At 55.3% G+C, this 23,307-nt stretch overlaps 1 protein-coding gene across 1 annotated transcript in view; it reads left to right on the top strand.

Moving 5' to 3' along the window:
* tnip1 (TNFAIP3 interacting protein 1) overlaps positions 1-22,989 on the top strand; it is a 55,979-nt gene extending 32,990 nt beyond the window's left edge. Inside the window, 5 exon segments of the mRNA XM_067995993.1 lie at positions 1,145-1,242; positions 2,953-3,021; positions 21,438-21,552; positions 21,555-21,631; positions 22,870-22,989. Coding sequence (XP_067852094.1) covers positions 1,145-1,242; positions 2,953-3,021; positions 21,438-21,552; positions 21,555-21,631; positions 22,870-22,968 — 458 coding nt within the window. The 3' untranslated portion in view covers positions 22,969-22,989.
* The last annotated feature ends 318 nt before the right edge of the window (positions 22,990-23,307 follow it).

The raw sequence follows: 23,307 nt of genomic DNA, 5'->3' as shown, positions 1-23,307 counted from the left end.
ATACAGGATAACATATAGAATGATATACCTGCGGGGTGACATATAGAATAATAAACATACAGGATAATATACACATATGATATAGAATAATAAACATACAGGATAATATACACATAGGATAATATATAGAATAATATACACATAGGATAATATAGAATAATAAACATACAGGATAATAAACATAATATACAGGATAATGTACAGGATAATAAATGTACAGGATAATAAACATACAGGATAAGAACATAAATAAGAGCAGGAGTAGGCCATTCGGCCCCTCGAGCCTGCTCCACCATTCAATCAGATTATGGCCGATCTTCGACCTCAACTCCACTTTCCCGCCCGATCCCCATATCCCTTGATTCCCCTAGTGTCCAAAAATCTATCGATCTCAGCCTTGAATATATTCAGCGACTCGGCATCCACAGCCCTCTGGGGTAGAGAATTCAAAAGATTCACCACCCTCTGAGTGAAGAAATTCCTCCTCATCTCAGCCTTAAATGGCCGACCCCTTATCCTGCGACTACGCCCCCTAGTTCTAGACTCTCCAGCCAGGGGAAACAATCTCTCAGCATCTACCCTGTCGAGGCCCCCTCAGAATCTTATATGTTTCAATGAGATCACCTCTCATTCTTCTAAACTCCAGAGAGTACAGGCCTGTTCCACTCAATCTCTCCTCATAGGACAATCCTCTCATCCCAGAAATTAATGTAATAATACATCTCTATAATTTACATACAAAATAGTTCTTGTAAATACAACATAATTTATATACAGAATAACTTTCATACAAAATAATTTACATACATCCAGGATACTTTACAAACAGAAAATGCTGGAAATACTCAGCAAGTCAGGCAGCATCTGTGGAGAAAGAAACAGAGTTAACATTTCAGATCGAAGACCTTTCGTCAGAACTGACGAAACTTTAACTCTGTTTCTCTCCCCGCAGACGCTGCCTCACTGGCTGAGCGTTTCCAGCATTTTCTGTCCTTGTTTAGGATTTTCAGCATTCGCAGTATTTTGCTGCTTTTTTTCTTAAACTTTACATGCAGGATAATTTTATGTCGAACATTCTCTAAAAGTGTTTGATAGAGCTGGTGGGCCCTGCCTCCCACGCTAACGCAACCTGTGGTTGATGTAGACTCTGTTCCAGCTTCCGCGCAGCCGTCCCACTGCGACTTGGACAAGGCTGGAAAACAGAACTCTGAGTCCAAGGCCGAAGAGAAGCCCTCGCCCAGTGTGAGTATTGAACCCGCGCAGGTTACGTTTCCTCTGGTCTTTGTTGTCTGACGCTCTGGGTGTTGATCCTCTGAACTCCTTCCCGAGCTCCCAGTGCTCCGACCTGTCTCCTCCCCCTGCCTCCTCACTCGTCGCACCGAATCCCACTCTACCTTATTCTTTCCCAGGACCTCCAGACCGTGGAACTCCTTCCCTCTGACAAAACACAGGTTTTGAAAGCCCGAGCTTGGTGTTATCTAACCTCTACTTCTTGATCACCTTATTGCCTCTCCTACTCTTTCAGGCCATGGCCCTTCACTCTGAGTCTGTTCTGGAAGAGAAATAAATCTCTAATGATTCTGGTTTGGATATTGGAGATCTTGATGTCTCCTTTCATTCACCAGAAAGTTACCAGGGCCTTAAAGGGTTAAGTTATGAGGCCAGGCTGCATAAACTTGGGCTCCAGCCCCACTGAGCCTACCCATCCAGACACGTCGCTCGCTTTTGTCGGGAGGGCCACAATCCCAACCAATGTTTTAGTGGAGAGCCGCTCTTTGGAATGCAGCACTCCACAAAGTGACAGGATGCGGGCCTGGGCTTTGGGCCTGGGCTTTGGGCCTGGGCTTTGGGCCTGGGCTTTGGGCCTGGGCTTTGGGCCTGGGCTTTGGGCCTGGGCTTTGGGCCTGGGCTTTGGGCCTGGGCCTTAGCTTGGGCTGTGGGTGTGGGCCTGGGTGTGGGCTTGGGCTTGGGCTTGGGCTTGGACTCCCAGATGGAGAAAAAAGTCTCCTCATGAAGCAATTGATGTACGACGGGAGCAGTGTTAGATTTGCGGGAAAAGGTTTGGTTTTAGGGCCCCCTAGATTTGACCAGACAACGATACTAAATTACTACTTAATTTATTCTATTATTCATTCTCTGGATGTGGGCGTTACTGGCAAGGCCGGCATTTATTGCCCATTCCTAGTTGCCTTGACTTGAGTGTCTTTCTCGGCCACTTCAGAGGGCAGTTAAGAGTCAACCACGTTGGGTGTGTGGGACTGGAGTCACGTATAGGCCCAGACCGGGTAAGGACGGCAGGTTTCCTTCCCTAAAGGGACATTAATGAACCAGTTGGGTTTTTTTTTTATACCCACACAATCCGACAGCTTCGTGGCCAACTTTTCACACAAACCGAAATCAAATTCTCAAACTGAATGGTGGGATTTGAACTCGCAATCTCTAGGTTACCAGTCCAGTCACATCTGCTGTCGGATCCAAACGTACGATCGTGAGGAGGCCTGTTTTTTTTTGCAATCGGCAGAATAAAAACAGTTGGCCAGCTGATGGGAGATCAGACGCTAACCACTGTGTGTGTGTGTGTGTGTGTGGCTGTCGTTTGATTGGAACCCCTCGGGACCTCCTGACGTTGAGGGCGACAGGATAAGGTTCCTACCTTCAGATGAGACGTTAAACTGTCTGTCTGATCCAAGTGGATGTTAAAGGTCCTGCGACACGATTTGGAGACGGACGGGGTGTTCTCCCGACGTCCTGCCAAGTTCCCCCTGCACCCAACATGAGGGGGATGAAAAAAAAAAAAAATCAGATTAAAGCTCGATCGTTGCTGTTGCTGCGGAACGGAACGGCGGCCGGCTGTCCACAGAACAGCGATCGCAATTCGTTCAATTGTGAGAGACACTTCTAAGATGCTCCAATGTTTGAGTGCCTTATAAATATAGATATTTAATGTTCAAGGGTTCATCCTCCGAATTTGAAGTGGTGACTGCGGAGGAGAAGAAAGAGTCAAAGGAAGAGCACAAGGAGGTGAGAGTTTTACTTGTATTGGGTTGTGTGTGTGAGTGAGTGAGGGGGAGTGATCGCTCTGTGTGTGTGAGTGAGGGGGGAGTGATCGCTCTGTGTGTGTGAGTGAGGGGGGGGGAGTGATCGCTCTGTGTGTGAGTGAGGGGGGGGGAGTGACGCTCTGTGTGTGAGTGAGTGAGGGGGGAGTGATCGCTCTGTGTGTGAGTGAGGGGGGAGTGATCGCTCTGTGTGTGTGAGTGAGGGGGGGGGAGTGATCGCTCTGTGTGTGTGAGTGACGGGGGGGGAGTGATCGCTCTGTGTGTGTGAGTGAGGGGGGGGGAGTGATCGCTCTGTGTGTATGAGTGACGGGGGGGGGAGTGATCGCTCTGTGTGTGTGTGAGTGAGGGGGGGAGTGATCGCTCTGTGTGTGTGAGTGAGGGGGGGGGAGTGATCACTCTGTGTGTGAGTGAGTGAGGGGGGAGTGATCGCTCTGTGTGTGTGAGTGAGGGGGGGGAGTGATCGCTCTGTGTGTGTGAGTGAGGGGGGGGAGTGATCGCTCTGTGTGTGAGTGAGTGAGGGGGGAGTGATCGCTCTGTGTGTGGAGTGAGGGGGGGGGAGTGATCGCTCTGTGTGTGTGTGAGTGAGGGGGGGGAGTGATCGCTCTGTGTGTGTGAGTGAGGGGGGGGGGAGTGATCGCTCTGTGTGTGTGAGTGAGGGGGGGGGAGTGATCGCTCTGTGTGTGTGAGTGTGAGTGAGGGGGGGGAGTGATCGCTCTGTGTGTGTGAGTGAGGGGGGGGGAGTGATCGCTCTGTGTGTGTGAGTGAGGGGGGGGAGTGATCGCTCTGTGTGTGTGAGTGAGGGGGGGGAGTGATCGCTCTGTGTGTGTGAGTGAGGGGGGGGAGTGATCGCTCTGTGTGTGTGAGTGAGGGGGGGGGGGAGTGATCGCTCTGTGTGTGTGGTGTGAGGGGGGAGTGATCGCTCTGTGTGTGTGAGGAGGGGGGATGATCGCCTGTGTGTGTGAGTGAGGGGGGGGGGAGTGATCGCTCTGTGTGTGAGTGAGGGGGAGAGTGATCGCTCTGTGTGTGTGAGGAGGATGATCGCTCTGTGTGTGTGAGTGAGGGGGGGGAGTGATCGCTCTGTGTGTGTGAGTGAGGGGGGGGAGTGATCGCTCTGTGTGTGTGAGTGAGGGGGGGAGTGATCGCTCTGTGTGTGTGTGTGAGGGGGGAGTGATCGCTCTGTGTGTGTGTGTGAGGGGGGGAGTGATCGCTCTGTGTGTGTGAGTGAGGGGGGGGAGTGATCGCTCTGTGTGTGTGAGTGAGGGGGGGGGGAGTGATCGCTCTGTGTGTGTGAGTGAGGGGGGAGTGATCGCTCTGTGTGTGTGAGTGAGGGGGGGGGAGTGATCGCTCTGTGTGTGTGAGTGAGGGGGGGGAGTGATCGCTCTGTGTGTGTGAGTGAGGGGGGGGAGTGATCGCTCTGTGTGTGTGAGTGAGGGGGGGAGTGATCGCTCTGTGTGTGTGAGTGAGGGGGGGGAGTGATCGCTCTGTGTGTGTGAGGGGGGGGGAGTGATCGCTCTGTGTGTGTGAGTGAGGGGGGAGTGATCGCTCTGTGTGTGTGAGTGGGGGGGGAAGTGATCGCTCTGTGTGTGTGAGTGAGGGGGGGGGGTGATCGCTCTGTGTGTGAGTGAGGGGGGGGGAGTGATCGCTCTGTGTGTGAGTGAGGGGGGGAAGTGATCGCTCTGTGTGTGTGAGTGAGGGGGGGAGTGATCGCTCTGTGTGTGTGAGTGAGGGGGGGGAGTGATCGCTCTGTGTGTGTGAGTGAGGGGGGGGAGTGATCGCTCTGTGTGTGTGAGTGAAGGGGGGGGAGTGATCGCTCTGTGTGTGTGAGTGAGGGGGGGGAGTGATCGCTCTGTGTGTGTGAGTGACGGGGGGGAGTGATCGCTCTGTGTGTGTGAGTGAGGGGGGGGAGTGATCGCTCTGTGTGTGAGTGAGGGGGGGGAGTGATCGCTCTGTGTGTTGAGTGAGGGGGGAGTGATCGCTCTGTGTGAGTGAGTGAGGGGGGGGAGTGATCGCTCTGTGTGTGTGAGTGAGGCGGGGGGAGTGATCGCTCTGTGTGTGTGAGTGAGGGGGGGGAGTGATCGCTCTGTGTGTGTGAGTGAGGGGGGGGAGTGATCGCTCTGTGTGAGTGAGGGGGGGGAGTGATCGCTCTGTGTGTGAGTGAGGGGGGGGAGTGATCGCTCTGTGTGTGTGAGGGGGGGAGTGATCGCTCTGTGTGTGTGAGTGAGGGGGGGGGAGTGATCGCTCTGTGTGTGTGAGTGAGGGGGGGAGTGATCGCTCTGTGTGTGTGTGAGTGAGGGGGGGGAGTGATCGCTCTGTGTGTGTGTGTGAGGGGGGGGAGTGATCGCTCTATGTGTGTGAGTGAGGGGGGGGGAGTGATCGCTCTGTGTGTGTGAGTGAGGGGGGGAGTGATCGCTCTGTGTGTGAGTGAGGGGGGGAGTGATCGCTCTGTGTGTGTGTGTGAGGGGGGGGAGTGATCGCTCTGTGTGTGTGTGTGAGGGGGGGGGAGTGATCGCTCTGTGTGTGTGAGTGAGGGGGGGAGTGATCGCTCTGTGTGTGTGAGTGAGGGGGGGGGAGTGATCGCTCTGTGTGTGTGAGTGAGGGGGGGGGAGTGATCGCTCTGTGTGTGTGAGTGAGGGGGGGGGGAGTGATCGCTCTGTGTGTGTGAGTGAGGGGGGGGGAGTGATCGCTCTGTGTGTGTGAGTGAGGGGGGGGAGTGATCGCTCTGTGTGTGTGAGTGAGGGGGGGGGAGTGATCGCTCTGTGTGTGTGAGTGAGGGGGGGAGTGATCGCTCTGTGTGTGTGAGTGAGGGGGGGGAGTGATCGCTCTGTGTGTGTGAGTGAGGGGGGGAGTGATCGCTCTGTGTGTGAGTGAGGGGGGGGAGTGATCGCTCTGTGTGTGTGAGTGAGGGAGAGTGATCGCTCTGTGTGTGTGAGTGAGGGGGGGGAGTGATCGCTCTGTGTGTGTGAGTGAGTGAGGGGGGAGTGATCGCTCTGTGTGTGTGAGTGAGGGGGGAGTGATCGCTCTGTGTGTGTGTGAGTGAGGGGGGGGGAGTGATCGCTCTGTGTGTGTGAGTGAGGGGGGGGAGTGATCGCTCTGTGTGTGTGAGTGAGGGGGGGGGGAGTGATCGCTCTGTGTGTGAGTGAGGGGGGGGAGTGATCGCTCTGTGTGTGTGAGTGAGGGGGGGAGTGATCGCTCTGTGTGTGTGAGTGACGGGGGGGAGTGATCGCTCTGTGTGTGTGTGAGTGAGGGGGGGGAGTGATCGCTCTGTGTGTGAGTGAGGGGGGGGAGTGATCGCTCTGTGTGTGTGAGTGAGGGGGGGGAGTGATCGCTCTGTGTGTGAGTGAGGGGGGGGAGTGATCGCTCTGTGTGTGAGTGAGGGGGGGGAGTGATCGCTCTGTGTGTGAGTGAGGGGGGGAGTGATCGCTCTGTGTGTGAGTGAGGGGGGGGAGTGATCGCTCTGTGTGTGTGAGTGAGGGGGGGGAGTGATCGCTCTGTGTGTGTGAGTGAGGGGGGGAGTGATCGCTCTGTGTGTGAGTGAGGGGGGGGAGTGATCGCTCTGTGTGTGTGAGTGAGGGGGGGAGTGATCGCTCTGTGTGAGTGAGTGAGGGGGGGGGAGTGATCGCTCTGTGTGTGAGTGAGGGGGGGGGAGTGATCGCTCTGTGTGTGAGTGAGGGGGGGGAGTGATCGCTCTGTGTGTGTGTGTGAGTGAGGGGGGGAGTGATCGCTCTGTGTGTGAGTGAGGGGGGGGGAGTGATCGCTCTGTGTGTGTGAGTGAGGGGGGGGGAGTGATCGCTCTGTGTGTGAGTGAGGGGGGGGAGTGATCGCTCTGTGTGTGTGAGTGAGGGGGGGGAGTGATCGCTCTGTGTGTGTGAGTGAGGGGGGGAGTGATCGCTCTGTGTGTGTGAGTGAGGGGGGGGGAGTGATCGCTCTGTGTGTGTGAGTGAGGGGGGGGAGTGATCGCTCTGTGTGTGTGAGTGAGGGGGGGAGTGATCGCTCTGTGTGTGTGTGTGAGTGAGGGGGGGGAGTGATCGCTCTGTGTGTGTGTTGAGGGGGGGAGTGATCGCTCTGTGTGTGTGAGTGAGGGGGGGGGAGTGATCGCTCTGTGTGTGTGAGTGAGGGGGGGGAGTGATCGCTCGTGTGTGGTGTGAGTGAGGGGGGGGGAGTGATCGCTCTGTGTGTGTGAGTGAGGGGGGGGGAGTGATCGCTCTGTGTGTGAGTGAGGGGGGGGGGAGTGATCGCTCTGTGTGTGAGTGAGGGGGGGGGAGTGATCGCTCTGTGTGTGTGAGTGAGGGGGGGGAGTGATCGCTCTGTGTGTGAGTGAGGGGGGGGGGGAGTGATCGCTCTGTGTGTGTGAGTGAGGGGGGGGAGTGATCGCTCTGTGTGTGTGAGTGAGGGGGGGGGAGTGATCGCTCTGTGTGTGTGAGTGAGGGGGGGGGAGTGATCGCTCTGTGTGTGTGAGTGAGGGGGGGGGGAGTGATCGCTCTGTGTGTGTGAGTGAGGGGGGGGAGTGATCGCTCTGTGTGTGAGTGAGGGGGGGGGAGTGATCGCTCTGTGTGTGAGTGAGGGGGGGGGAGTGATCGCTCTGTGTGTGTGAGTGAGGGGGGGGGAGTGTTTGCTCTGTGTGTGTGAGTGAGGGGGGGGAGTGATCGCTCTGTGTGTGTGAGTGAGGGGGGGAGTGATCGCTCTGTGTGTGTGAGTGAGGGGGGGGGAGTGATCGCTCTGTGTGTGAGTGAGGGGGGGGGAGTGATCGCTCTGTGTGTGTGAGTGAGGGGGGGAGTGATCGCTCTGTGTGTGTGAGGGGGGGGGGGAGTGATCGCTCTGTGTGTGAGTGAGGGGGGGGAGTGATCGCTCTGTGTGTGTGAGTGAGGGGGGGGAGTGATCGCTCTGTGTGTGAGTGAGGGGGGGGGGAGTGATCGCTCTGTGTGTGAGTGAGGGGGGGGAGTGATCGCTCTGTGTGTGTGAGGGGGGGGGAGTGATCGCTCTGTGTGTGTGAGTGAGGGGGGGGGAGTGATCGCTCTGTGTGTGAGTGAGGGGGGGGGAGTGATCGCTCTGTGTGTGTGAGTGAGGGGGGGGGGAGTGATCGCTCTGTGTGTGTGAGTGAGGGGGGGGGAGTGATCGCTCTGTGTGTGTGAGTGAGGGGGGGGAGTGATCGCTCTGTGGTGTGAGTGAGGGGGGGGGAGTGATCGCTCTGTGTGTGTGAGTGAGGGGGGGGGAGTGATCGCTCTGTGTGTGTGAGTGAGGGGGGGGAGTGATCGCTCTGTCTGTGTGAGTGAGGGGGGGGGGAGTGATCGCTCTGTGTGTGTGAGTGAGGGGGGGGGAGTGATCGCTCTGTGTGTGTGAGTGAGGGGGGGGAGTGATCGCTCTGTGTGTGTGAGTGAGGGGGGGAGTGATCGCTCTGTGTGTGAGTGAGGGGGGGGGAGTGATCGCTCTGTGTGTGTGAGTGAGGGGGGGGGAGTGATCGCTCTGTGTGTGTGAGTGAGGGGGGGGAGTGATCGCTCTGTGTGTGAGTGAGGGGGGGGGAGTGATCGCTCTGTGTGTGTGAGTGAGGGTGGGGGAGTGATCGCTCTGTGTGTGTGAGTGAGGGGGGGGGAGTGATCGCTCTGTGTGTGTGAGTGAGGGGGGGGAGTGATCGCTCTGTGTGTGAGTGAGGGGGGGGGGAGTGATCGCTCTGTGTGTGTGAGTGAGGGGGGGGGGAGTGTTCGCTCTGTGTGTGAGGGGGGGGGAGTGATCGCTCGTGTGTGTGAGTGAGGGGGGGGGAGTGATCGCTCTGTGTGTGTGAGTGAGGGGGGGGGAGTGATCGCTCTGTGTGTGTGAGTGAGGGGGGGGAGTGATCGCTCTGTGTGTGAGTGAGGGGGGGGGAGTGATCGCTCTGTGTGTGAGTGAGGGGGGGGAGTGATCGCTCTGTGTGTGAGTGAGGGGGGGGGAGTGATCGCTCTGTGTGTGTGAGTGAGGGGGGGGAGTGATCGCTCTGTGTGTGTGTGTGAGGGGGGGGAGTGATCGCTCTGTGTGTGTGAGTGAGGGGGGGGAGTGATCGCTCTGTGTGTGTGAGTGAGGGGGGGGGAGTGATCGCTCTGTGTGTGTGAGTGAGGGGGGGGGGAGTGATCGCTCTGTGTGTGTGTGTGAGGGGGGGGAGTGATCGCTCTGTGTGTGTGAGTGAGGGGGGGGGGGAGTGATCGCTCTCTGTGTGTGTGAGTGAGGGGGGGGGAGTGATCGCTCTGTGTGTGTGTGAGTGAGGGGGGGGAGTGATCGCTCTGTGTGTGTGAGTGAGGGGGGGAGAGTGATCGCTCTGTGTGTGTGAGTGAGGGGGGGAGTGATCGCTCTGTGTGTGTGAGGGGGGGGGAGTGATCGCTCTGTGTGTGTGAGGGGGGGGGGAGTGATCGCTCTGTGTGTGAGTGAAGGGGGGGGAGTGATCGCTCTGTGTGTGAGTGAGGGGGGGGAGTGATCGCTCTGTGTGTGAGTGAGGGGGGGGAGTGATCGCTCTGTGTGTGTGTGAGTGAGGGGGGGGGAGTGATCGCTCTGTGTGTGAGTGAGGGGGGGGGAGTGATCGCTCTGTGTGTGTGAGTGAGGGGGGGGGAGTGATCGCTCTGTGTGTGTGAGTGAGGGGGGGGGGGAGTGATCGCTCTGTGTGTGTGAGTGAGTGGGGGGGAGTGATCGCTCTGTGTGTGTGAGTGAGGGGGGGGGAGTGATCGCTCTGTGTGTGTGAGTGAGGGGGGGGGAGTGATCGCTCTGTGTGTGTGAGTGAGGGGGGAGTGATCGCTCTGTGTGTGTGAGTGAGGGGGGGGGGAGTGATCGCTCTGTGTGTGTGAGTGAGGGGGGGGGAGTGATCGCTCTGTGTGTGTGAGTGAGGGGGGGGGAGTGATCGCTCTGTGTGTGTGAGTGAGGGGGGGGGAGTGATCGCTCTGTGTGTGTGAGTGAGGGGGGGGGGGAGTGATCGCTCTGTGTGTGAGTGAGGGGGGGGAGTGATCGCTCTGTGTGTGTGAGTGAGGGGGGGGAGTGATCGCTCTGTGTGTGTGTGTGAGGGGGGGGAGTGATCGCTCTGTGTGTGTGAGTGAGGGGGGGGAGTGATCGCTCTGTGTGTGTGAGTGAGGGGGGGGGAGTGATCGCTCTGTGTGTGTGAGTGAGGGGGGGGAGTGATCGCTCTGTGTGTGTGTGAGTGAGGGGGGGGAGTGATCGCTCTGTGTGTGTGAGTGAGGGGGGGGAGTGATCGCTCTGTGTGTGTGTGAGTGAGGGGGGGGAGTGATCGCTCTGTGTGTGTGTGAGTGAGGGGGGGGAGTGATCGCTCTGTGTGTGTGTGAGTGAGGGGGGGGAGTGATCGCTCTGTGTGTGTGAGTGAGGGGGGGGGAGTGATCGCTCTGTGTGTGTGTGAGTGAGGGGGGGGAGTGATCGCTCTGTGTGTGTGAGTGAGGGGGGGGGAGTGATCGCTCTGTGTGTGTGAGTGAGGGGGGAGTGATCGCTCTGTGTGTGTGAGTGAGGGGGGGAGTGATCGCTCTGTGTGTGTGAGTGAGGGGGGGGAGTGATCGCTCTGTGTGAGTGAGTGAGGGGGGGGAGTGATCGCTCTGTGTGTGTGTGTGAGGGGGGGGAGTGATCGCTCTGTGTGTGTGAGTGAGGGGGGGGAGTGATCGCTCTGTGTGTGTGAGTGAGGGGGGGGGAGTGATCGCTCTGTGTGTGAGTGAGGGGGGGGGAGTGATCGCTCTGTGTGTGTGTGAGTGAGGGGGGGGAGTGATCGCTCTGTGTGTGTGAGTGAGGGGGGGGGAGTGATCGCTCTGTGTGTGTGAGTGAGGGGGGGGGAGTGATCGCTCTGTGTATGTGAGTGAGGGGGGGAGAGTGATCGCTCTGTGTGTGTGAGTGAGGGGGGGGAGTGATCGCTCTGTGTGTGTGAGTGAGGGGGGGGGAGTGATCGCTCTGTGTGTGTGTGAGTGAGGGGGGGGAGTGATCGCTCTGTGTGTGTGAGTGAGGGGGGGGAGTGATCGCTCTGTGTGTGTGAGTGAGGGGGGGGGGAGTGATCGCTCTGTGTGTGTGTGTGAGGGGGGGGAGTGATCGCTCTGTGTGTGTGAGTGAGGGGGGGGAGTGATCGCTCTGTGTGTGTGAGTGAGGGGGGGGGAGTGATCGCTCTGTGTTGTGAGTGAGGGGGGGGGAGTGATCGCTCTGTGTGTGTGTGAGTGAGGGGGGGGAGTGATCGCTCTGTGTGTGTGAGTGAGGGGGGGGAGTGATCGCTCTGTGTATGTGAGTGAGGGGGGGGGAGTGATCGCTCTGTGTGTGTGAGTGAGGGGGGGGGAGTGATCGCTCTGTGTATGTGAGTGAGGGGGGGGGAGTGATCGCTCTGTGTATGTGAGTGAGGGGGGGGAGTGATCGCTCTGTGTGTGTGTGAGTGAGTGAGGGGGGGGAGTGATCGCTCTGTGTGTGTGTGAGTGAGGGGGGGGAGTGATCGCTCTGTGTGTGTGAGTGAGGGGGGGAGTGATCGCTCTGTGTGTGTGAGTGAGGGGGGGGAGTGATCGCTCTGTGTGTGTGAGTGAGGGGGGGGAGTGATCGCTCTGTGTGTGTGTGTGAGTGAGGGGGGGAGTGATCGCTCTGTGTGTGTGAGTGAGGGGGGGGAGTGATCGCTCTGTGTGTGTGAGTGAGGGGGGGGGGAGTGATCGCTCTGTGTGTGTGAGTGAGGGGGGGGAGTGATCGCTCTGTGTGTGAGAGTGAGGGGGGGGGAGTGATCGCTCTGTGTGTGTGTGAGGGGGGGGAGTGATCGCTCTGTGTGTGTGAGTGAGGGGGGGGGAGTGATCGCTCTGTGTGTGTGAGTGAGGGGGGGGGAGTGATCGCTCTGTGTGTGTGTGAGGGGGGGGAGTGATCGCTCTGTGTGTGTGAGTGAGGGGGGGGGAGTGATCGCTCTGTGTGTGAGTGAGGGGGGGGAGTGATCGCTCTGTGTGTGTGAGTGAGGGGGGGGAGTGATCGCTCTGTGTGTGAGTGAGGGGGGGGAGTGATCGCTCTGTGTGTGTGAGTGAGGGGGGGGAGTGATCGCTCTGTGTGTGTGAGTGAGGGGGGGGGGGAGTGATCGCTCTGTGTGTGAGTGAGGGGGGGGGGAGTGATCGCTCTGTGTGTGTGAGTGAGTGAGGGGGGAGTGATCGCTCTGTGTGTGAGTGAGGGGGGGGGAGTGATCGCTCTGTGTGTGAGTGAGGGGGGGGAGTGATCGCTCTGTGTGTGAGTGAGGGGGGGAGAGTGATCGCTCTGTGTGTGTGTGAGGGGGGGGGAGTGATCGCTCTGTGTGTGTGAGTGACGGGGGGGGAGTGATCGCTCTGTGTGTGAGTGAGGGGGGGGGGAGTGATCGCTCTGTGTGTGTGAGTGAGTGAGGGGGGAGTGATCGCTCTGTGTGTGAGTGAGGGGGGGGAGTGATCGCTCTGTGTGTGAGTGAGGGGGGGGAGTGATCGCTCTGTGTGTGAGTGAGGGGGGAGAGTGATCGCTCTGTGTGTGTGTGAGGGGGGGGGAGTGATCGCTCTGTGTGTGTGAGTGACGGGGGGGGAGTGATCGCTCTGTGTGTGTGAGTGAGGGGGGGGAGTGATCGCTCTGTGTGTGAGTGAGGGGGGGGGGAGTGACCGCTCTGTGTGTGAGTGAGGGGGGGGAGTGATCGCTCTGTGTGTGTGAGTGAGTGAGGGGGGAGTGACCGCTCTGTGTGTGAGTGAGGGGGGGGGAGTGATCGCTCTGTGTGTGTGAGTGAGTGAGGGGGGAGTGATCGCTCTGTGTGTGAGTGAGGGGGGGGAGTGATCGCTCTGTGTGTGAGTGAGGGGGGAGAGTGATCGCTCTGTGTGTGTGAGTGAGGGGGGGGGAGTGATCGCTCTGTGTGTGTGAGTGAGGGGGGGGAGTGATCGCTCTGTGTGTGTGAGTGAGGGGGGGGGAGTGATCACTCTGTGTGTGTGAGTGACGGGGGGGGAGTGATCGCTCTGTGTGTGTGAGTGAGGGGGGGGAGTGATCGCTCTGTGTGTGTGTGAGTGAGTGAGGGGGGAGTGATCGCTCTGTGTGTGTGAGTGACGGGGGGGGAGTGATCGCTCTGTGTGTGTGAGTGACGGGGGGGGAGTGATCGCTCTGTGTGTGTGAGTGAGGGGGGGGGAGTGATCGCTCTGTGTGTGTGAGTGAGGGGGGGGAGTGATCGCTCTGTGTGTGTGTGAGTGAGTGAGGGGGGAGTGATCGCTCTGTGTGAGTGAGAGGGGGGGGGGGAGTGATCGCTCTGTGTGTGTGTGAGTGAGTGAGGGGGGAGTGATCGCTCTGTGTGTGTGTGAGTGAGTGAGGGGGGAGTGATCGCTCTGTGTATGTGAGTGAGGGGGGGGAGTGATCGCTCTGTGTGTGTGTGTGAGAGGGGGGGGAGTGATCGCTCTGTGTGTGAGTGAGGGGGGGGGAGTGATCGCTCTGTGTGTGAGTGAGGGGGGGGGGGAGTGATCACTCTGTGTGTGTGAGTGAGGGGGGGGAGTGATCGCTCTGTGTGTGTGAGTGAGGGGGGGGGAGTGATCGCTCTGTGTGTGTGAGTGAGGGGGGGGGGAGTGATCGCTCTGTGTGAGTGAGGGGGGGGAGTGATCGCTCTGTGTGTGTGTGAGTGAGGGGGGGGAGTGATCGCTCTGTGTGTGTGAGTGAGGGGGGGGAGTGATCGCTCTGTGTGTGTGAGTGAGGGGGGGGGTAGTGATCACTCTGTGTGTGTGAGTGAGGGGGGGGAGTGATCGCTCTGTGTGTGAGTGAGGGGGGGGAGTGATCGCTCTGTGTGTGTGTGTGAGGGGGGGGAGTGATCGCTCTGTGTATGTGAGTGAGGGGGGGGAGTGATCGCTCTGTGTGTGTGAGTGAGGGGGGGGGAGTGATCGCTCTGTGTGTGAGTGAGGGGGGGGAGTGATCACTCTGTGTGTGAGTGAGGGGGGGGGAGTGATCGCTCTGTGTGTGAGTGAGGGGGGGGAGTGATCGCTCTGTGTGTGAGTGAGGGGGGGGGAGTGATCGCTCTGTGTGTGTGTGAGGGGGGGGGAGTGATCGCTCTGTGTGTGTGTGAGGGGGGGGGGAGTGATCGCTCTGTGTGTGTGAGTGAGGGGGGGGAGTGATCGCTCTGTGTGTGTGAGTGAGGGGGGGGAGTGATCACTCTGTGTGTGTGAGTGAGGGGGGAGTGATCGCTCTGTGTGTGTGAGTGAGGGGGGGGAGTGATCGCTCTGTGTGTGTGAGTGAGGGGGGGGTAGTGATCACTCTGTGTGTGTGAGTGAGGGGGGGGAGTGATCGCTCTGTGTGTGTGAGTGAGGGGGGGGTAGTGATCACTCTGTGTGTGTGAGTGAGGGGGGGTGAGTGATCGCTCTGTGTGTGTGAGTGAGGGGGGGGAGTGATCGCTCTGTGTGTGTGAGTGAGGGGGGGGAGTGATCGCTCTGTGTGTGAGTGAGGGGGGGGAGTGATCGCTCTGTGTGTGAGTGAGGGGGGGGGAGTGATCGCTCTGTGTGTGAGTGAGGGGGGGGAGTGATCGCTCTGTGTGTGAGTGAGGGGGGGGGAGTGATCGCTCTGTGTGTGTGAGTGAGGGGGGGGAGTGATCGCTCTGTGTGTGTGAGTGAGGGGGGGGGAGTGATCGCTCTGTGTGTGTGAGTGAGGGGGGGGGGAGTGATCGCTCTGTGTGAGTGACGGGGGGGGAGTGATCGCTCTGTGTGTGTGAGTGAGGGGGGGAGTGATCGCTCTGTGTGTGTGAGTGAGGGGGGGGAGTGATCGCTCTGTGTGTGTGTGTGAGTGAGGGGGGGGGAGTGATCGCTCTGTGTGTGTGAGTGAGGGGGGGGGAGTGATCGCTCTGTGTGTGTGAGTGAGGGGGGGGGAGTGATCGCTCTGTGTGTGTGAGTGAGGGGGGGAGTGATCGCTCTGTGTGTGTGAGTGACGGGGGGGGAGTGATCGCTCTGTGTGTGTGAGTGAGGGGGGGGAGTGATCGCTCTGTGTGTGTGAGTGAGGGGGGGGAGTGATCGCTCTGTGTGTGTGAGTGAGGGGGGAGTGATCGCTCTGTGTGTGTGAGTGAGGGGGGGGGAGTGATCGCTCTGTGTGTGTGAGTGAGGGGGGGGGAGTGATCGCTCTGTGTGTGTGAGTGAGGGGGGGGAGTGATCGCTCTGTGTGTGTGAGTGAGGGGGGGGAGTGATCGCTCTGTGTGTGTGAGTGAGTGGGGGGAGTGATCGCTCTGTGTGTGTGAGTGAGGGGGGGGAGTGATCGCTCTGTGTGTGAGTGAGGGGGGGGAGTGATCGCTCTGTGTGTGAGTGAGGGGGGGGAGTGATCGCTCTGTGTGAGTGAGGGGGGGGGGAGTGATCGCTCTGTGTGAGTGACGGGGGGGGAGTGATCGCTCTGTGTGTGTGAGTGAGGGGGGAGTGATCGCTCTGTGTGTGTGAGTGAGGGGGGGGAGTGATCGCTCTGTGTGTGTGAGTGACGGGGGGGGAGTGATCGCTCTGTGTGTGTGAGTGAGGGGGGGGAGTGATCGCTCTGTGTGTGTGAGTGAGGGGGGGGAGTGATCGCTCTGTGTGTGTGAGTGAGGGGGGGGGAGTGATCGCTCTGTGTGTGTGAGTGAGGGGGGGGGAGTGATCGCTCTGTGTGTGTGAGTGAGGGGGGGGAGTGATCGCTCTGTGTGTGTGAGTGAGGGGGGGAGTGATCGCTCTGTGTGTGTGAGTGAGGGGGGGGGAGTGATCGCTCTGTGTGTGTGAGTGAGGGGGGGGAGTGATCGCTCTGTGTGTGTGAGTGAGGGGGGGGAGTGATCGCTCTGTGTGTGTGAGTGAGGGGGGGGAGTGATCGCTCTGTGTGTGTGAGTGAGGGGGGGGAGTGATCGCTCTGTGTGTGTGAGTGAGGGGGGGGAGTGATCGCTCTGTGTGTGTGAGTGAGGGGGGGGAGTGATCGCTCTGTGTGTGTGAGTGAGGGGGGGGGAGTGATCGCTCTGTGTGTGTGAGTGAGGGGGGGGAGTGATCGCTCTGTGTGTGTGAGTGAGGGGGGGGGGAGTGATCGCTCTGTGTGTGTGAGTGAGGGGGGGAGTGATCGCTCTGTGTGTGTGAGTGAGGGGGGGGGAGTGATCGCTCTGTGTGTGTGAGTGAGGGGGGGGGAGTGATCGCTCTGTGTGTGTGAGTGAGGGGGGGGGAGTGATCGCTCTGTGTGTGAGTGAGGGGGGGGGAGTGATCGCTCTGTGTGTGTGAGTGAGGGGGGGGGAGTGATCGCTCTGTGTGTGAGTGAGGGGGGGAGTGATCGCTCTGTGTGTGAGTGAGGGGGGGAGTGATCGCTCTGTGTGTGTGAGTGAGGGGGGAGAGTGATCGCTCTGTGTGTGAGTGAGGGGGGGAGTGATCGCTCTGTGTGTGAGTGAGGGGGGGGGAGTGATCGCTCTGTGTGTGAGTGAGGGGGGGAGTGATCGCTCTGTGTGTGAGTGAGGGGGGGAGTGATCGCTCTGTGTGTGTGAGTGAGGGGGGGAGTGATCGCTCTGTGTGTGTGAGTGAGGGGGGGAGTGATCGCTCTGTGTGTGAGTGAGGGGGGGAGTGAACGCTCTGTGTGTGAGTGAGGGGGGGAGTGATCGCTCTGTGTGTGTGAGTGAGGGGGGAGAGTGATCGCTCTGTGTGTGAGTGAGGGGGGGAGTGATCGCTCTGTGTGTGTGAGTGAGGGGGGAGAGTGATCGCTCTGTGTGTGGGTGAGGGGGGGAGTGATCGTTCTGTGTGTGAGTGAGGGGGGGGGAGTGTTTGCTCTGTGTGTGTGGGGAGACTGTAGAAGTCGGGATTGTTCTCCGCAAAGCAGAGAAGGTTAAGGGGAAATTTACATAGAATTTACAGCACAGAAACAGGCCATTCGGCCCAACTGGTCTATGCTGGTGTTTATGCTCCACACGAGCCTCCTCCCTCCCTACTTCATCTCACCCTATCAGCATATCCTTCTATTCCTTTCTCCCTCATGTTTATCGAGCTTCCCCTTAAATGTATCTACACTATTCACCTCAACTACTCCTTGTGGGAGTGAGTTCCACATTCTCACCTCTCTCTGGGTAAAGAAGTTTCTCCTGAATTCTCTATTGGATTTATTGGTGACTATCTTATATTTATGGCCTCTAGTGTTGGTCTCCCCCACAAGTGGAAACATCTTCTCTCCATCTACCCTATCAAACCCTTTCATAATCTTAAAGACCTCTATCAGGTCACCCATCAGTTTTTTTTTAAAAAAGAGAAAAATGCCCCAGCCTGTTGGTCTTTCCTGATAGGTATAACCTCTCAGTTCCGGTATCATCCCAGTAAATATTTTTTGTACTTTCTCCAGTGCCTCTATATCCTCTTTATAATATGGAGACCAGAACTGTTCACAGTACTCCAAGTGTGGTCTAACCAAAGTTAGATTAACATAAGTTCTCTGCTTTTCAATTCTATCCCTCTAGAAATGAACCCCAGTGCTTGGTTTGCCTTTTTATGTCCTTATTAACCTGTGTCGCTACTTTTAGTGATTTGTGTATCTGTACCCCCAGATCCCTCTGTTCCTCTACCCCATTTAGACTCTTATTATCCAAGCAGTATGTGACTTCCTTATTCTTCCTACCAAAATGCACCACCTCACACTTATCTATATTGAAATTCATTTGCCAATCACACGCCCATTCTGCAAGTTTATTAATGTCTTCCTGTATTTTGTCATGGTCCTCCTCGGTATTAACTACACCCCCCAATTTGGTGTCTTTCAAATTTTGAGATTGTATTTCCGATTCCCGAATCCAATAGAGGTGTTCAAAATGATGATTGGTTTTTGATAGAGTAAATAAGGAGAAACTGTTTCCAGTGGCAGGAGGGTCGGTAACCAGAGGACACAGATTTAAGGTCATTGGCAAAAGAATCAGAGGGGGAGATGAGGAGAATGTTTTTACAGAGCAAGTTGTTATGATCTGGAATTCACTGCCTGAAAGGGCGGTGGAAGCAGATTCAATAATAACTTTCAAAAGGGAAATTGGATATAAACTTGAAAAGGAAAATTAATTGCAGGGCTATGGGGAAAGACGGGGCGGGTGAGAGCAGGACTAATTGGATAGCTCTTTCAAAGAACCAGCACAGACACAATGGGCCAAATGGCCTCCTTCTGTGCTGTATGATTCTGTGCAGCTGTTTTGAGCATGCTTGGTGCTTACACTAACCCTCCCCTCCTTCTTTCAGTGACCTACTCAAAGTAAATCACTTGCTTTCACATTTGCATCTGAACTCCCGATTCATAATTCCAAGGTTTTTTTTTTGTTTAAATAAATCCGGGGTAAACCTGAGAATTTTGTCTTTGTGCAATTGATGAATCATAAACTTCACCAGCAATCAGTGAGTGTGTTACACACTGGGCCATATGAAAACCCAGTATGAAGTAACCCAAAGGAGATTAATAGAGCGGGCTCTTAAAGGGACCTCGCTGGCTTTGCTGACGGCGTCTCCGTTTTTTCCCCCAGTGAGGGTGGAATTGTACATTGTACAGCTCGTGAAACTGGTGCAATGCAGATATCGGGAAGCAAGTTAAAAACCAAAAAGCTTGGATTGTTTAAACTGGGTCAAAAGCAAAATACTGCAGACGTTGAGAAATCTGAAATAAAAACAGAAAATGCCGGAGAGGCTCAGCAAGTGAGGCAGCATCTGTGGGGAAAGAAACAGAGTTAACGTTTCAGGCCGAAGACCTTTCGTCAGAACTGGGCTTGGCTAAAATCTATGGATTTTGCTGACTGTGAATCTCAAACAGTGGGGTTTTTATTTTAATTCCCGCTGCCAGAAACGTTTCCAAATAGATTCTCCTGACTCTGGGTGAAAGTGTGACGTATTCTGCAAGACGAGCACAAACCTCAGTAGAACTAACCCCTCGAAACAGGAACTCGTTCCTGCCAAGAAATTTGTTCCAGCCTCCCCTCCTCCTCCTCCCCTGAAGTCGATGACTCTTTACTGGGATATGGCACCATGTTTAAGCAGGCGTGAGCCTCGGCTGGCTATTTGACTGTGGGGGGGGGCATCGTAGTCGAGCACGTAACCCAGGCTGACACCCCCCCCCCCGGTGCCTGTACCGGGGGAGTGCTGCACTGTCAGAGCTGCCGCCTTTCGGAAGAGACGTTAAAAACCGAGTCCCCCGTCTGCCCCCCTCGGGTGGATGTAAAAGATCCCAGGGCCCTGTTGAAAGATGAGCTGGGGAGTTCTCCCCAGTATCCTGTCCAATATTTATCCCTCAACTTACATCACTTAAAAACAGGTGATCTGGTCATTTATCTCATCTGTGGGACCTGGCTGTGCGGAGATTTGCTGCCGTGTTTCCTACATTACAATATTGACCGCACTCCAAAATAAAGTACTTAATTGGCTGTAAAGCGCTTTGGATGTCCTGAGGTTGTGAAAGGCGCTATACAAATGCAAGTCCTTCCTTTCTTTCTATATCTGTGCGGTTTGGCCCTAACTAGTTACAGACGGCAGCCTCTTCAACACGAGCCTGCCTTTAAGTAAATTTCGTGACTCTGTTCTGCATAAATGAGCTGTCTGTGACGTGGGGGGGGGGAAGGAGGGAAAAACAATGAATCAGGAAGTCTGCAGCGTTTATTTAAGAAGAATAATCAAATGGTTTCAGTAAGAGTCTAAATGGGGAAGAGGAGCAAAGGGTACAGATTCATAAATCATTAACAGTGGCGAAGCAGGTTAACTAAAAGCCATCAAAAAAAAGGCAAACCAAGCAAACTGGGGTTAATTTCTAGAGGGATAGAATTGAAAAGCAGAGAAGTTATGTTAAACTTGTATAGAAGCTTGGTTAGACCACACTTGGAGTATTGTGAACCGTTCTGGTCTCCATATTATAAAGAGGATATAGAGGCACTGGAGAAGGTGCAAAAAAGATTTACTGGGATGATACCGGAACTGAGAGGCTGTACCTATCAGGAAAGATTGAACAGACCGGGGCAAGACGGAGAGGTGACCTGATAGAGGCCCTTAAAGTTACGAAGGGGGTTTGATAGGGTAGACGTAGAGAAGATGTTCCAACTTGTGGAGGAGTCCAAATCTAGGGGCCATAAATATAAGATGGTCACTAATAAATGCAATAGGGAATTCAGGTGAAACTTATTTACCCAGAGTGGTGAGAATGTGGAACTCGCTCCCACAAGGAGTAGTTGAGGTGAATAGTATAGATACATTTTAAGGGGAAGCTAGATAAACATGAGGGAGAAAGGAACAGAAGGATATGCAGATAACGTTAGATGATGTAGGGAGGGAGGAGGCTCGCGTGGAGCATAAACACCGGCGCAGACCAGTTGGGCCGAATGGCCTGTTTCTGTGCTGTGAGTTATATGTAATTCCCAAAGGTCCCAAAAAAACCCCACCAGTTGGATTTGCAGGAAGCGCAGGAGACTAATTATCACCCGGAGTCACTGGGTTCACTTGGGTGTTGTGTCGCAGAATTTAGGAGGCATGGTTAGTAAGTTTGCAGATGACACCAAGATTGGTGGCATTGTGGACAGTGAAGAAGGTTATCTAGGATTGCAACGGGATCTTGATAAATTGGGCCAGTGGGCCGATGAATGGCAGATGGAGTTTAATTTAGATAAATGTGAGGTGATGCATTTTGGTAGATCGAATCGGGCCAGGACCTACTCCGTTAATGGTAGGGCGTTGGGGAGAGTTATAGAACAAAGAGATCTAGGAGTACAGGTTCACAGCTCCTTGAAAGTGGAGTCACAGGTGGATAGGGTGGTGAAGAAGGCATTCAGCATGCTTGGTTTCATTGGTCAGAACATTGAATGCAGGAGTTGGGATGTCTTGTTGAAGTTGTACAGGACATTAGTAAGGCCACACTTGGAATACTGTGTACAGTTCTGGTCACCCTATTATAGAAAGGATATTATTAAACTAGAAAGAGTGCAGAAAAGATTTACTAGGATGCTACCGGGACTTGATGGTTTGACTTATAGGGAGAGGTTAGACAGACTGGGACTTTTTTCCCTGGAGAGTAGGAGGTTAAGGGGTGATCTTATAGAAGTCTATAAAATAATGAGGGGCATAGATAAGGTAGATAGTCAAAATCTTTTCCCAAAGGTAGGGGGAGTCTATAACAAGGGGGCATAGATTTAAGGTGAGAGGGGAGAGATACAAAAGGGTCCAGAGGGGCAATTTTTTCACTCAAGGGTGGTGAGTGTCTGGAACGAGCTGCCAGGGGCAGTAGTAGAGGCGGGTACAATTTTGTCTTTAAAAAGCATTTGACCAGTTACATGGGGAAGATGGGTATCGAGGGATATGGGCCAAGTGCAGGCAATTGGGACTAGCTTAGTGGTATCAACTGGGCGACATGGACATGTTGGGCCGAAGGGCCTGTTTCCATGTTGTAAACTTCTATGATTCTATGATTAACTGTGCCGACCAGGCCTCGCTGTGATTAGTTGTGATTGTGTCTTGTGCCTTCCCTCCTGTTCAGGATGTGCTGCAGAGATTGTCGATGGAAGATGGTAACCTGTCTGTTCACCTGCACCGGCTGGAGAGCTCACTGAGTCTCTTCGCCGAGGAGACCAACAGGAAGCAGCTGCTAGCCCACCTGGCCGAATGGCCGTCGACTTCAATCGCCTCTCTTCCAAAGTGCAGAAGAACGAGTATAGGACCACCATCCTACAGGTAGGGGGCAGTAGTTGCCACCCCTCGGCCCCAGGGGTACAGATTAATGGGCGATTACCTGCTTCATAGGGGCGCTGGTGAATGGAACCAAATCTCATTTCAGCATCAAACACTCCCAGGTCAGGTACAGCAAGGGTTAGATACAGAGAAAAGCTCCCTCTACACTGTCCCATCAAACACTCCCAGGGCAGGTACAGCACGGGTTAGATACAGAGTAAAGCCCCCTCTACACTGTCCCATCAAACACTCCCAGGGCAGGTACAGCACGGGTTAGATACAGAGAAAAGCTCCCTCTACACTGTCCCCATCAAACACTCCCAGGGCAGGTACAGCACGGGTTAGATACAGAGTAAAGCTCCCTCTACACTGTCCCATCAAACACTCCCAGGGCAGGTACAGCACGGGTTAGATACAGAGTAAAAGTCAACACTGTCCCATCAAACACTCCCAGGGGCAGCTACAGGGAGTGGGGGGGGGCGGGTGGGATGGGGGCAATACCATCTGGCTACATTATTGATCTTTTTTGCAGTCCCAAGTTGATAAGTCTGTTTGGGGGGGGGAAGAAATAAACCGGAGTCCTTGGCTTTGTATCTCGCCGATTGGGATATAATTTCCCTGGGGGATTCTCCTCATCACCCACCATGGAAAGAGGGTAACTGACGTTTCTCTGCCCTCGTTACGATGGAGGGGATTCGTGGGGAAACTCGACCCATCGAGTAGAAGAGCATGGCTGTAACGCTGGACTCGATGGGCCATTTTAAAGCATCGCGACCAGTCCTGAACTCCCCATTGTAAGAAAGGTGTAAAATCTATAGAGAGGGTGCGGTGTGGATTCAGTCGCTCTGGGCAGGTTCCTGATAGACCGTCAGGGTTGTTGAAGGTAAATAACGCGGGATTGCTTCCACTGGTTGGTGAGATGACACTGACGGTGAGAAATTTAAGATGATCGTAAAAAGAATTAAAAGGTGGAGGTTTAAAAAAACAGAGGCTGGTTAGAAGCTGGAATTCTTTGCCACAGACTGTTGTTCAAGCAGAACTCACAAATGCTTCTAAAAGGGAATTAGTTGCTTTTTATATAGAAAAAAACCAGAGGAATATTAAAGAGTTGGGAAGGTGAGCGGGAGTGTGGGAGTCGACTCGGTGTGGAGAAAATACCGATAAAGGCTTGATTGGCCAAATGGCCGGTTTCTGTGCTGGGATAGCCTATGGGTTCATGATTTCAATCTCGTTTGTTCCAGACTCTCTGCGAACAGTTGCAAAATGAAAATGAAGATCTTCGTAAGAAGCTGGACCGTGACCTGGATCTCAAGAACCAAATGATGGAGAAGATGAAGTAGGTTCATGGGCTCGCTTTTAAAAGAAAAGAAAGAACTTGCATTTATATAGCGCCTTTCGTGACCTCAGGACGTCCCAAAGCGCTTTACAGCCAATTTAAATACTTTTGAAGAGTTGTAAGGTAGGAAACGCGGCAGCCAATTTACACACAGCAAGATCCCACAAAACAACAATGTGATAATGACCAGATAATCTGTTTCTTTTAATGATGTTGGTTGAGAGATAAATATTGGCCGCAGGAGACCTGGGAGATCTCCCCTACTCTTAGAAATAGTGTCCGTGGGATATTTACACACACCTGAGAGGGCAGACGGAGCCTCAGTTTGACGTCTCATCTGAAA

This window comes from Heptranchias perlo, chromosome 14, assembly GCF_035084215.1.
Source record: "Heptranchias perlo isolate sHepPer1 chromosome 14, sHepPer1.hap1, whole genome shotgun sequence".
In the NCBI taxonomy this organism is placed as follows: Eukaryota; Metazoa; Chordata; class Chondrichthyes; order Hexanchiformes; family Hexanchidae; genus Heptranchias; species Heptranchias perlo.
The sequence above is the reverse complement of the archived record's forward strand: the minus strand, read 5'-3'. Positions and strand labels throughout refer to the sequence as shown.